Here is a 13,436-nt window from a genome sequence, read left to right as displayed (position 1 = left end):
TCAAACTGATTTGATTTACTTTTTAATATTCAAAATAATTCACTGGAAACCCTAAAATCTTCTAATGAACATTAAATACGCCTACAGTAAGTAAATAAAAGTCAAAACGCATTCTGTGACGTCACTAAGGCATCGCCATATGATAACTTAAGAAAGGAAGCGGAGAATTCGTAATCTTTACAAAGCTATATTTGATTGTTGAGAGCAACCTGCTGCGTCATATGCTGCTCAATATATACAGATGACATCATTATGAAGTATATTCTAATATACAAAATCAATTATCAAGACATATTGCATCTCTATTAATGTCCCTAGAGTTACTGCGATCTCCATTATTTAGTAGTTGTTTATTTACAAGTCTCTGTTACCCCCTACTTTATTATTATTTCTTATCATACGTGGATTTAAATATATATATCTATATAGGTCTCCTATTGTTAGGGCCATGCCTTTTCACCTTGTTACACAATAATGTAAGGACACACACACGCACATATATAAATAAGGTATAAGCCACGAAGGGAAAATAAACAATGGAGTTCTTCAAGATCTTTCGACTGAATGTCCTTTACTTAGCGGACAAACTTTCGTGATTCAGTTATACACACACACACACACACACACACACACACACACACACACACACACACATATATATATATTTATATATATATATATATATAGATATCTATATAATATATATATATTACATATATATAAAGGCGATACCACGGGAAAATGATAGTCAGAAATCCAAGCGCTTTCGTCTTTATTCAGACATCGTCAAGGAGCTCCTTGACGATGTCTGAATAAAGACGAAAGCGCTTGGATTTCTGACTATCATTTTCCCGTGGTATTTGCTTATTTATGAAGTCACGTGCATCTACTGTGATTTTTTAAGCATATATATATATATGCATATATATAAGCGAATGCCACAGGAAAATGATAGTCAGAAATCCAAGCCCTTTCGTCTTTACTAAGACATTGTCAAGGAGCGAATGAAATACAATTGGAGAGAAGTCTCAGCTACACAACAAGATCAAGAATACCAGATGGTTAATTGTCAAAAGGGTAAAAATTAAAAGAGATAATCCAGGATTATCGGATATCACACAGTCACAAACCTAAACAGATTTGACCCTAACCGAAATTACAAAGTGTCTTTACAGTCCAAACATGTAAAAGCTGAATATATTGATTTTGTTGCTTATATTTATCTACAACTTTTTTCATTATGAAAGCATTAAGTTTAAAAAAACTAAGACTTAAATTTAGAACATTTCTATTATTTGACTTGATGAAACAAGATTAAATGATACTCCTTTTAACTGTGTCATTATATGGGATTAAGGCTCTTGCTTGACTCCAGTTAATTGGATGATCTAAATCTCTCATATGTACGAATAATGCATTCGATATTTGCCCAGTTCTCACAGAATATTGATGCTGTTTGAGACGTTGTGAAAGAGATTTACCGGTCTGTCCGTAATAGACTTTATCACACTTTTTGCAAGGAATCTCATATATGCAGCCTGGAAGATCTTTAGGAGAATTTTTGATTACTAAACTTTTGACATTAATATTACTGAAAACAACATTTATGTTAAAAAGCTTCAAAATTCTAGGAATTTCTAAAAACCTTTCATCATAGGGTAATTTTAGAATGTTATGCTTACTAAATTCAAGTTTGTCATTAGTTGAATAAAATATTTTTCTAGCTCCTTTCCATGCCACATCTACAAAAGTCCTTGGGTATTTAAGTTTCAATGCAATATTATCATAAATAGTTTTAATTTCAGCGTCAATAAACTGCGGGCTACAGACACGTAAAGCCCTTAGGAACATCCCAGAAAAAAAACAGAGAATTTAAAATTTTGATGGTGATTGGAGTAGTAATGAACAAAAGAGGCAATGTTAGTTGATTTTCGAAAGACTGAAAAGGTGAAATTTCAATAATTTCTATGGACAGTTACATCAAGAATATTCAAATTACAATTTCTTTCTTCCTCTACAGTAAATTTTATAGAAGGGACTAAATTATTGAGATTATTAAGGAATTCTTGGAGATTTTCGTGAACTGGCCAAATACAGAAAATATCATCCACATACCTAAACCATATAACTTTTTGGGGCAAAATTCTTGGTAAGAGTTTTGTCTAAAAAAATTCCATGTAAATATTGCTAAGGACAGGAGATAAGGGATTACCCATAGCCATGCCAAACTTTTGTACAAAAAATTCCCCATTAAAACAAAATTTACTATCTTTGATACATAACCTTATGAGACTAATGAGGTTTGCTACACTTAAGGGAATGTCATGACGTTCTAATTCATCCTCCAAATATTCAAGTAAGTCATCTACAGGCACTTTTGTAAATAAAGAGATAACATGAAAACTAACCATATTAAAATCAAAATTCAAATTTAAACTATTCAATTTGTTCATAAAATCAACATTGTTTTGAACATTCGTCTTAGAAATGTTTCCTATATGACCTTTCTCTCCAATTGTATTTCATTAGCTCCTTGACAATGTCTTAGTAAAGACGAAAGCGCTTGGATTTCTGACCATCATTTTCCTATGGTATTCGCTTATTTATGAAGTCACGTGCATCTACTGTGATTTTTAAAGCTTATATATATATATATATATATATATATATATATATATATATATATATGTGTGTGTGGTGTGTGTGTGTGTGTGTGTGTGTGTGTGTGTGTGTGTGTGTGTTATGTGTACCCTGGTATTTTGTGGTGGTCAGTATTATTATCAAATTTGCAGTCTTATTTATTTATTTGTTTTGTAGGGGGTGGGGTTTGCTGTGGGGTGGTGAATGAGCTAAGTGACGGGAATGGCGGGGTGAGAGTTCATTTTCGTTCTGCAGGTGGAATTAATTGGTAATTCAGAGGAACAAATTTTACGAAAACCAAAACCATATGATGGACCTTCAAGCGTTGGAATTCAAATTGATAAATAGTAGCTACGGACTGCGCAGCTGCTTCTATTTCAATAAAAGTAGCTTTGCTGGTGACGATCAAAGTTTGTCAAAAGGCCAAGTTAGTTTAGGTTGAATGATCCTCTAAAGAGCTAAATTCCTGAATTGATATGAAGCTAAGATATTCCTGCTTATCGCTCAAAAAAGGACTAAAGACGGACTGAAGACCAAGGTACAGATTAGATCATTTAAGCCTATAGGTCACACAGGGGAATCTTTCTCCAAGTATTTGAAGGTGAGAGACGACAGCCAGGAGTTTGAACTTGAAATGTCCTAGTAAGTCAATGACGTTTTGGTGTGTGTGTGTGTGTGTGTGTGTTTTAATAGGTTCTCTAAGATGAGTAGCACACACTAGTCGGACATACTATTTGGTTAAATTAAATAACATTTTATTAGTTTGTTTACCATTTTTTTTAGGAGGAAGTACTTGAAAATGCTATTTTGTCTTAAGTCATATGAAAGATCCCTCCAGTTATGCTTTGATAACTGTCATATCTCTTGAAGGAAAAAGGTAGACGAATAAGAAAAAGGCTCGATGAGAATATCCCTCAACATCGAACACAGATCAAAATCATCGGAAATACTTAGAAATAAATGTAGGTTGTCATGGAATGAAAAGTGTCACATTAAGTGTAGTTAATTCATTTATTTTTTATTTGATTTTCTACTGTTTTGGAAGCTGCCACGCCCCTTAAAAGATACAATCAACCAGCGTATCTTTTAAATAAAGCCTTGAAGCACGGATAATGCACAAATGATCATTTCATTCAGAGGAATTCATGTATCACTCCAGTTCCCAAGGAGCATCTGCTTGGTAACATCTGTCTGACCTGAGAAAACATCTCCAGTAATAATTATTGGTGTCTGAGTAGGTTTTTCTGCGGCATTGGTAAAACATTATTTTGACGCAGGCGTTTTTCAGTGTTGTAAAGAATTTTTTTTTTTATTAACCAGGTGTTCTTTCAACATTTACAAATATTATTTTGAAGTAGGTTTTTACAGAATTTACAAAAATAATTTGGATACAGATGTTCTTTCACCATTGATACGTAAAACAGGTGTTTTTTTTTAACATTATCCCAAAAATATTTTTAATAATGTGTTTTACCGATATTTGTAAACATTATTTTGAAATTTTTTTAACATTGAAAGCATTACTTCAATACAGATTTTTTCAACATTAATCAGCATCATTTCAAAACAGGTGTTTTTTCACAAATTTATAAACATTATTGATAGGCATTATTTGATACAGGCGCTTTTTTTTTTACACACTTAAAAGCATTATTTTGAAACAGGTGTTTCTGCATATCCAGAAGCATTATTTTGAAACAGGCATTTCTTCAGTATTCATCAACATTATTTTAAAACAACTGTTTTTCAGAATTTATATACAATATTTTGAAACTGGTGCTTCTTCAGTATTCATCAACATCATTCTAACACATATGTTTCTTCAGCATTACCTTGAAACAGGTGCCTCTCTGCTATTTCTAAACAATATACCCAAAAGTAATTCTCTTTCTATTACACACACGAACGATATAATTTTCAAAATAAGTTGTTCCTTCAGTTATTCATTAAAAAGAACTTCAAAGCAGATGTTATTTTAATCCTTGATGAGACATCAACGTCAGAACAGGTGTTTTCTTCCATCAGTGACCTATGCCATCTGGGAGCAGATGCTTCTTCAAGTACGTGTAGCTCCAAGCAGATGTTCCTTTAGCATAGCTCCCGTGTCTTGTTAGATTTTTTTACATTTTGTAAAACTTCCGTTGCGTTTTCTTCTGGAACTTTAATCAGCCTCTTGCACCTAATTCCTCTAATTATTCTCCATCATCTCCATCCCACTGTTCGCTCCTTCCGATCGCTTGAGCTCCATTTCTGGTGGTGAGAAAAAAACAGAAATTATATCACTGATGTAACTGGAACTGGGGAAAAAGTATTTCTTTAAGTATATAGTAGAATAGATTGATTTTGAAGTTGATACACTCTTTTGGTAAACTGTTTTCGCGCAATTAATCCAATTATAAACTTGTGTGAAAAATTGTAATTTAATTGACAAAAAATATATAAAAATAAGTAAAAGCGATTCCTCTCTGGCCAGCCCTGTGAGAGTTGATAATCAGCTCAGTGGTCTGATAATAATAATAATAATAATAATAAAATAATAATAATAATAATATAATAATAATAATAATAATAATAATAATAATAATAATAATCTATCCGTATCACTACAACTGCTTCTCCTACCCAAATCACGTAGGAGACAATGATCTCTCTCTTTCTTTCTATATATATATATATTATATATATATATATATATATATATATATATATATATATATATATATATATATTATATATAGATTATATATATATGTTTAATTTTGAGAGGAATTCATTAAATATATATATATATATATATATATATATATATATATATATATATATATATATATATATATATACACTGTATATGTAAAAGGTTAGACGGCTTGAGGTGGTACAGAGTGCAGTTTGCCAGAAAGGCCACACTGGCCTCTCATCTTCCTACAGTCCTACACAACCAGGGCTGCCAAATTTTCGTTACCAACTTATCGTACTGATGGTTCAAAATTATCGTTTTTTCACCAAAATTAATCGCACATGTTATCGTACGAATGGCAGCCCTGTACCCACCTATCTACCTGCAGCTTACCTCTCCCGGCAATCTTCTTCTTAAAGTAGAACACGTGGAGGAGGATATACAAGACACCAGACACGATGGCAATCACGCCGAAGCACCTGAAGGCTCCTGGGATGTCCATCTGGGTTATCAATTGACCTCCGATAAAGGATCCAACGCCTCGCCCTGAAGGGAAAGTGGAGGATGTCATTTATCTTTGCAGAGGTCACTGGGGGGTTAAGAAATGGGCTCTATCTAGACCAGGCCTGAGGGGAAACCAGGACAAAAATGGACTGGAAAAATGCTATAGGCACCCTTTTTATCATGAGACTTTAATAACCATGCATATTGAGTATGTTAACTTGATAAGTGACTTTTCAAAATATGATCGTGATTTAAATGCTGCAGGTCAGCTTACTTAGTAAAGTCACTTATTCAAGTGCTCCTCGTGTGGTTCTAGATAAGGCAATTCACACCACAATGCTGTTGAGATTCACCTTCCTGGTTCCTAAGTGACCCAAGCTGAGGACTTCCTTGATAACACCACCTGGCTGACTGATTGGTTGATTATGCTGGACTTTGGTTAGCACGGGCTCTTGCCTAAAAATAGGCCTGCCATTTGTGGGAAAGGGTTAAAAAGTATACCATTCTCAGTGTGTCTTGCTCAGAACCTTCTAAATAGGATGCATTGACATATCTTTGCATCTTCCATTGGGTAGCTAATTAAGTAACATCCTGGACCATTATTATTCAGTTTTCCCTTTTGGCCTTTTCCTGCAGTCATACTAAGCTGTTAAATTTTTAAGATCTCCCTTCCATAATTTGCCTATCTTTATTAAGAAGCGGGATTCAGGGATTTAAAACATTTTCTTCACAGAACAGATATTAATGAATTCCAAATTTACCTTTAATAAAATCTCAAGCAAGGGCACCCAAATTAACTGTAATAAACTCTCAAGCAAAAGGAGCAAGCAAAAACAACAATAATTCACAAATATGGACAAAAATATAACCACAATTACCTATGGAAAAGTGGATGGCACCAGCCACGCCCGTCATTGTGGCCAGCAGCCCAGGAGGCGCCAAAATCGGACAGTAAGTGATGGCTGCAACCCACATGAGCTGGTAAGTGAAGACTTCCAGCAATTCGAATGGAAAGACCATCCAGGGAGAGCTTAAGAAGAAGGGAAAGGAAAGTTAATTGGTGGGGCATTGTAAATCGGGGATTGTTGCACCTACTACTACCATTGACACTACTGATGCTGCGAGAGTACGTGTGTGTATCAAATCCTCTCACCTTATGAAGGAGTATCCAAAATGCCTGAGGGCGTAGGCGAAGAAGGATATGATGAAGATATTATGACGTCCGATAATTTTGATGACGGCGTCTGCTACTAGCATCGTGGGCATTCCTATGATGGATCCTACTGTCATGGTTAGCCCTGTGGGATGGTAGACACAGTTAATAAGTAGACACACAAAGCAGTAAGTCAGTAAATGGATAAATAAATGAATTAATGAATCAGTTTATATATGTGTTGTAACATTATTATTTTTAATACAAGGATGAAAAATTGATATCAGCATATGGTGGGTTATCAAGTTCAATTTTACGTTTTCAGTCACCATTCCTGTTGGAAAAATTCCAGAGAAGTTAATATTGCTCAGTAAGATTTCCCAAAATAGAATTCCCTTAGAAGAAAAATAATGAAATAAGGAAGGAATTGAATGGACGATAGATATTAATATAAAAAAAATAAACACTCAATGCGATAAAACAGTTAGGAAGGAAATATTTGTGCTTTAATGTACCTCTTACAAGGCGAGACAAATCCAAGACAGTGTACAAGCAAAGACTCATTCTAGTGTTTGGCTACAAGCAAAGAGTCGGTCTAGTGTTTGGGTACAAGCAAAGACTCAGTCCAGTGTTTGTTTGCCCACGGTTGAAACTTACCCATAACATAATTGGGTGACCCTAACTTCCCCATGTAGAGGAAGAGGTAACTCTCGATGAATCCCCAATTCGATCCGAGGACGAGAATCACCAGGAAGTACAAGTTGATCTCGGGCCTGGTCACGAGTTGCCTGAGGTCGTGGAACATATTGTTCTCCGCCACGTCGACCTGGGGGAGGTATGGGTGTTCATTAAAGAGAACAGAAATTTTGTTGTAGAGTTCTCAAGGGTCACTTACTGTAAGACAGGCTTAGAAAACTGTTTTGTATAATAGATTGCTTGTAGAGAGAGGTATCAACAATGTTTCAAAATAACCTTCGGTAAGACCTAACATCTTTTTACCTTGAAGTTCAGTCTAGCAATCAGCACAGCCGATGCCAAGCACAAAACAGCACCCAGGTATAGAGCTGGCAGGTAGAAGGAAGTACCTGCAAATATGAAGTAGTATTATGAAATCCATAACTTTAAGAATCAGTAGTAGTATTGTCTCTTTATAAAAAGACTTCATAGAAATGAGTACAAGCAACTCACCCGCCCATCTATGTAACGGCCCTGCCTTAAAACGGAGAGCTGTTACTGCTATTGAATCTTCACCACTAACTTACCGTTACTCCCAGCATCCCAGTCGTTCAAGAAACCGGCCGCTAAAGGAACAGTAGCCATCCCGATGATGAAAAGGAGCCGTTGCTTTCCATAATCTCCTCCTAGATCCTTGACGATGGCAATTGTCATGGCGTCCTTATGAAAAATGAAAGAAAAAGTATCTATGAACATGTTTAAAGATATACTTATGAACTTTTTTTTATGTTTATTCGCCTGTTTCTAGGTCTTTAACATGTTCTGTTCATCATTCATTAGTCCACTGATTATATTTCACTGGAGTTGATTTGTAGATTAGCTACATGGTAATTAGTCTAAAACAAGGTGTAAAAGGTAGGTCTAGAAAAAAAAGGTTTAAAATGAGCATTGGCCTAGTGTTCATTTCCCAAACGACCTGCAGAGAACAGGATCCTTAGTACCATATGGAGCCAATCCTTCTAAAGGGATAAGGCTGAATAATAATAATATTAATAATAATGAAAACATCTCACCATCATCGTGAACAACGAGGAAAGGAAGAAATTGGCCGTAATCCTCACGAAGAAGTAAGTCCAGAACACGGAGCTAGGTGACCCTTCGTCCTCCAAGAGACACGAGGGAGCTCCCCCAACCTCGCACTCGACGGAGCACGGCTCCGAAGGGCATGAGACTCCCGAGTAGGTTTGGTTTCCCACCCGGAGGTCGTACCAAGAATGTCCGCAGTGACCTCCTTCGGTGTATGTGGCTGTTACTGTTCCGTTGATCGTTACCTGAAATGTGGAGAAGTTGTATTACGTAAGAAACTCTTGATTAGGAAGAGACAGGCCTATTATGAAACAAAGGGATGTACAAATTGTCAAAGAGAAAAGCTGCCTTTTTTTTACGATATCAATGTTTTTTCTATAATAATTTCCCTTAGTTTACCTTCCTACATTTTCTTTCCTTATTCTATCGTCTTTTGTAGTCACACTCCCAGATAATCTCTTTGATCTACTCTGTCTCCAGTAATTCGTATATAACAGAATTTAACGATAGTTAATTGAAAGATTGATAGAAAAAAAATTAATTGAATCTACCTCTTCCTTCAAGCTGTGCTGTAGACAAAACTCAGTAGTGTCTTCTTCTCCGTCAAAGCAGAGGTCGAATGTCGTAGCTGGTGGATTATCGCAGAGATATTTGCAGTTCTGGAGAGAAATTAAATAAAATCATCACCTAAAATGTATATTGCAATGTCATTAGAGAAAATCATAATTATTTTAAAGTACTTTGATATGTTTATTAAAGACCATCTTTGATTAATGAGGTGAGAGTCATATATTAGTCTAAGAATACCGACGTAGGTCTACCACAAGTCTTAAGATGTTTTCAAACATGTTTTTCAACAGATAAGCATTAATTAGCATAAAATAATATGCGTAATTTATATTAATGTATATGATTTATTATACTAATCCATGATGATTACACTCGTAACACTAAACATTTAATTTTTCAAAAATAAATATTAGACAAATAGTCATGCTTTTTTTTTCTAAATTACTCTGATGAACGCAATAATGTATGCTTTCTTTGGATTGCATTGCTTGAAAGTAGTAAATTTGACTCTTGGCATTGCTGAAAGCGTTGCTGTTGCAGCAATTTTGATTCGACATTGCTGAGGCAATTTTAACGTTTTCGTTACAGCATTGCTGTAGACAGCAATCCTGATTTTATCCGAATGGCATCGCTAAAGGAGGCAGCTTTGCACATTGAATAGTGCTGCTGTAGGCAGCAATATTAGCAGTATTTAAACCTAACAGCATTGCTATTCGAGCAATTCCGAATCTCCACGAACAGCATTGCTGGAAGCAGCAATTCTGAACCTCAAACCAGACCTTTAAAGCCACGGTGAAGTTCGCGCCATCATAACGATCGTGACAACCTCTGCACTTGTCCCACACCATAGACGTAAAGTCCAAGGACTCCCCACAGGTGAAAACCAGCCTGTTGACGCCCTCGCCGGGTAGATACAGGAGTACCAAGTGGAGGAACGTCGTCAGTAGCATGTTGACCAACACCACGGCTTTGTAATTGCCAGTCCTGTCGGCCACCATACCTTTAAATGAAGACGATGGTTTAGGCCGATATTAGATAGTCTAGACCGTGGGTACAACGGAAGCCTTAGACCTGCTTTACAAATCGAAGCTTATAATATATATAATGAAAAAAATTATACTTAACGGTTTAAAAAGCTGTAGAAATACATATTCAATAATATACCTGAGATTGGGTGCCGAAGGATTGTGGTGATAGTCAGAAAGTGATGAATGATTTAGGCTTAATGTTAGAGAAATAACAGAAGCCCTAGACCTACGTTGCAATAAAGGAGCTTAAAAATATATATATGAAAATAAAAAAAATAATCTTTTTATGATTTATAAAGCTGTAGAAATACATTTACAATGACATACCTGAGATTGGGGGCCCTAGGATCGTGGTGATTGGCAGAAAAGCGTAAATCCACCCGATCTGCCTCATGCTTAGGCCTAGTTCCTGCATTTGCAGTGTTAGGTACGGGAGTATGGAGTTCGTCCCTGCGAGAGAATTAGAAGAAAAAGAAGAAATATCAGTTTTAAACAATTTACTAGCTATTTTTAGATACTTATTAGCATTTGAATCGTCAGATATAAAGAGCCTAAAGAATTGTACGACTGGCTCTCTCTCTCTCTCTCTCTCTCTCTCTCTCTCTCTCTCTCTCTCTCTACATTCTCGATAGTTTCTTACATGTGGTACAGGGTGTCCATAACGTCCCAGTACCAATACAAGCCATAAATGGTACTGGGACTTATTGGACACCCTATATATCTTAAATAACGCTTTCCATGCACCTCCCACTTGATAAAAGTCAAATTCAAATAAAATAATTCCATAATTATTATCTGTGACTCACCTCCCGAATAAAGGAACTGAATGATCTTGATGGGAATAAGTTTTTTGTTCCATCTCAGTTCCTTCCTCAGCCAGGACAGCCACGAGGACTCTCTGCCGTGACCTTTGTCTCCTACAGGAGCGTAGGATGTGGATCCTTCGGGAATAGATACAATAGGATTAGTCTAGAAAGTTTCAGAACATTTGAGAATCAGGTTTTCTCAAGTACCGTAGAACCGTTAGGCCTATATGGTGACTATATGGTGACAACCAGTGAAGATATTCTGTTACTAGTTGATTTATATGTTAATTCATCTATTAGCAAAGGAATACGGACGAAAAACAAAGACTAAAATAACAAATGATAACAAAATAACAATAGACAACAGAATTATTTTAGTACGTTTCATGAAATTTGGGAATAAGGGTTTCCTGAAGAGGCGTTGAACCGTTAGGCCTATATATAGTGACAAACAGTGAAAATATTATGTTATCCATTGATTCATATGTTAGTTTATCTATTTACAAAGAAACACAGAACAAAATGTAAATAAAATAAAATAAATAGACGAAATAAATAAAGATTACCTTCCAGAAGCCTTCCAAACTCATCTGGATGATCATTTGTGTTAATTGGTGGGCAATTCACGTGCTCCAACTCAGCTCGGGGGTGGCAGATTTGAGCCAGGTGCTCGAAGGCGCAATACCATGCATCCGAACCAAGTGGGCAGACCCACTTGTTCTTTAACACGCCCACTAGGGGCGCTTGTTTCAGCTCAAGAGAGCCACAGGGGAACCACCCAGAAGTTGCCAAAAAAATATGCCGTAGGGCCGTCAAGTCTGGGATGGCACTTTCGATATAGGCCTAATTTCCTGCTGTTTCTCTTTACTGTAGATATATTTTCCTGCCATTTCTATATACTAATGGCCTAATTTCCTGCTGTTTCTATTTATTGTACCCCCATTTTCCTGCCATTGCTATATACTGTAAGCCTAATTTCCTGCCGTTTCTATTTACTATACCCCCATTTTCAGGCTGTTTCTATTTACTGTAGGCCTAATTTCTTGCTGTTTCTATTTCTGTAACCCCAATTTCTTGCTGTTTCTATTTACTGTACCACCAATTTCAGGCTGTTTCTATTTACTGTAGGCCTAATTTCTTGCTGTTCCCCAATTTCAGGCTATTTCTATTTACTGTAGGCCTAATTTCCTGCTGTTTCTATTTACTGTACCCCCAATTTCAGGCTATTTCTATTTACTGCAGGCCTAATTTCTTGCTGTTTCTATTTACTGTAGGCCTAATTTCCTGCTATTTCTATTTACTGTACCCCAATTTCAGGCTATTTCTATTTACTGCAGGCCTAATTTCCTGCTATTTCTATTTACTGTACCCCAATTTCAGGCTATTTCTATTTACCATAGGCCTAATTTCTTGCTGTTTCTATTTACTGTAGGCCTAATTTCAGGCTATTTCTATTTACTGTAGGCCTAATTTCCTGCTATTTCTATTTACTGTACCCCAATTTCAGGCTATTTCTATTTACCATAGGCCTAATTTCTTGCTGTTTCTATTTACCATAGGCCTAATTTACTGCTATTTCCATTTACTGTAGGTCTAATCGACTGCTGTTTCTATTTGCCGTAGGCCTAACTTACTGCTATTTCTATTTACTAGACCCCAATATCAGACTGTTTTTATTTACCGTAGGCCTAATTTCCTGCTGTTTCTATTTACTGTAGGCCTAATTTCTTCCTGTTTCTATTCATTGTACCCCCAATTTCAAGCTGTTTCTATTTACTGTAGGCCTAATTTACTGTTATTTCTATTTACTGTAGGTCTAATTTCCTGCTGTTTCTATTTGCTGTAGGCCTTATTTTCTGCTATTTCTATTAATTGTACCCCCAATTTCAGGCTGTTTTTATTTACCGTAGGCCTAATTTCCTGCTGTTTCTATATACTGTAGGTCTAATTTCTTGCTTTTTCTATTTACTGTCCCCCAATTTCAGGCTGTTTCTATTTACTGTAGGCCTAATTTCCTGCCGTTTCTATTTACTGGAGACATATTTTCCTGCTGTTTCTATTTACTGTAGACATATTTTCCTGCTGTTTCTATTTAATGAAGGCCTAATTTTCTGCTGTTTCTATTTACCGTATCCCCAATTTTCTGCTGTTTCTGTTAACTGTAGGCCTAATCTACTGCTGTTTCTATTTACTGTACCCCCAATGAAGGTCTAATTTCCTACTTTTTCTATAGAACGTAGACGTAATTTCCTTCTTTTTCTATAACCTATAGGCCTAATTTTCTGCCTTTTCTATAT

General features: G+C 35.9%; 1 protein-coding gene across 5 annotated transcripts in view; it reads right to left on the bottom strand.

Moving 5' to 3' along the window:
- Positions 1–3,632: 3,632 nt before the first annotated feature.
- Positions 3,633–13,436, bottom strand: part of LOC135204251 (major facilitator superfamily domain-containing protein 6-like) — a 41,309-nt gene continuing 31,505 nt past the window's right edge. For all 5 annotated transcript variants that reach the window (XM_064234372.1, XM_064234367.1, XM_064234371.1 and 2 more), the window contains 12 exons: positions 11,140–11,274; positions 10,661–10,783; positions 10,085–10,305; positions 9,287–9,394; positions 8,723–8,980; positions 8,237–8,369; positions 7,974–8,059; positions 7,632–7,800; positions 6,975–7,119; positions 6,700–6,851; positions 5,711–5,863; positions 3,633–4,890 (listed from right to left, as the gene is read on the bottom strand). In XM_064234372.1, the coding sequence (XP_064090442.1) occupies positions 4,829–4,890; positions 5,711–5,863; positions 6,700–6,851; positions 6,975–7,119; positions 7,632–7,800; positions 7,974–8,059; positions 8,237–8,369; positions 8,723–8,980; positions 9,287–9,394; positions 10,085–10,305; positions 10,661–10,783; positions 11,140–11,274 (1,745 nt within the window). In that variant the 3' untranslated portion in view covers positions 3,633–4,828. The remainder of the gene's footprint in view (positions 4,891–5,710; positions 5,864–6,699; positions 6,852–6,974; positions 7,120–7,631; positions 7,801–7,973; positions 8,060–8,236; positions 8,370–8,722; positions 8,981–9,286; positions 9,395–10,084; positions 10,306–10,660; positions 10,784–11,139; positions 11,275–13,436) is intronic.

This window comes from Macrobrachium nipponense, chromosome 44 (assembly GCF_015104395.2).
Source record: "Macrobrachium nipponense isolate FS-2020 chromosome 44, ASM1510439v2, whole genome shotgun sequence".
NCBI classification, from domain to species: domain Eukaryota; kingdom Metazoa; phylum Arthropoda; class Malacostraca; order Decapoda; family Palaemonidae; genus Macrobrachium; species Macrobrachium nipponense.
The sequence above is the reverse complement of the archived record's forward strand: the minus strand, read 5'-3'. Positions and strand labels throughout refer to the sequence as shown.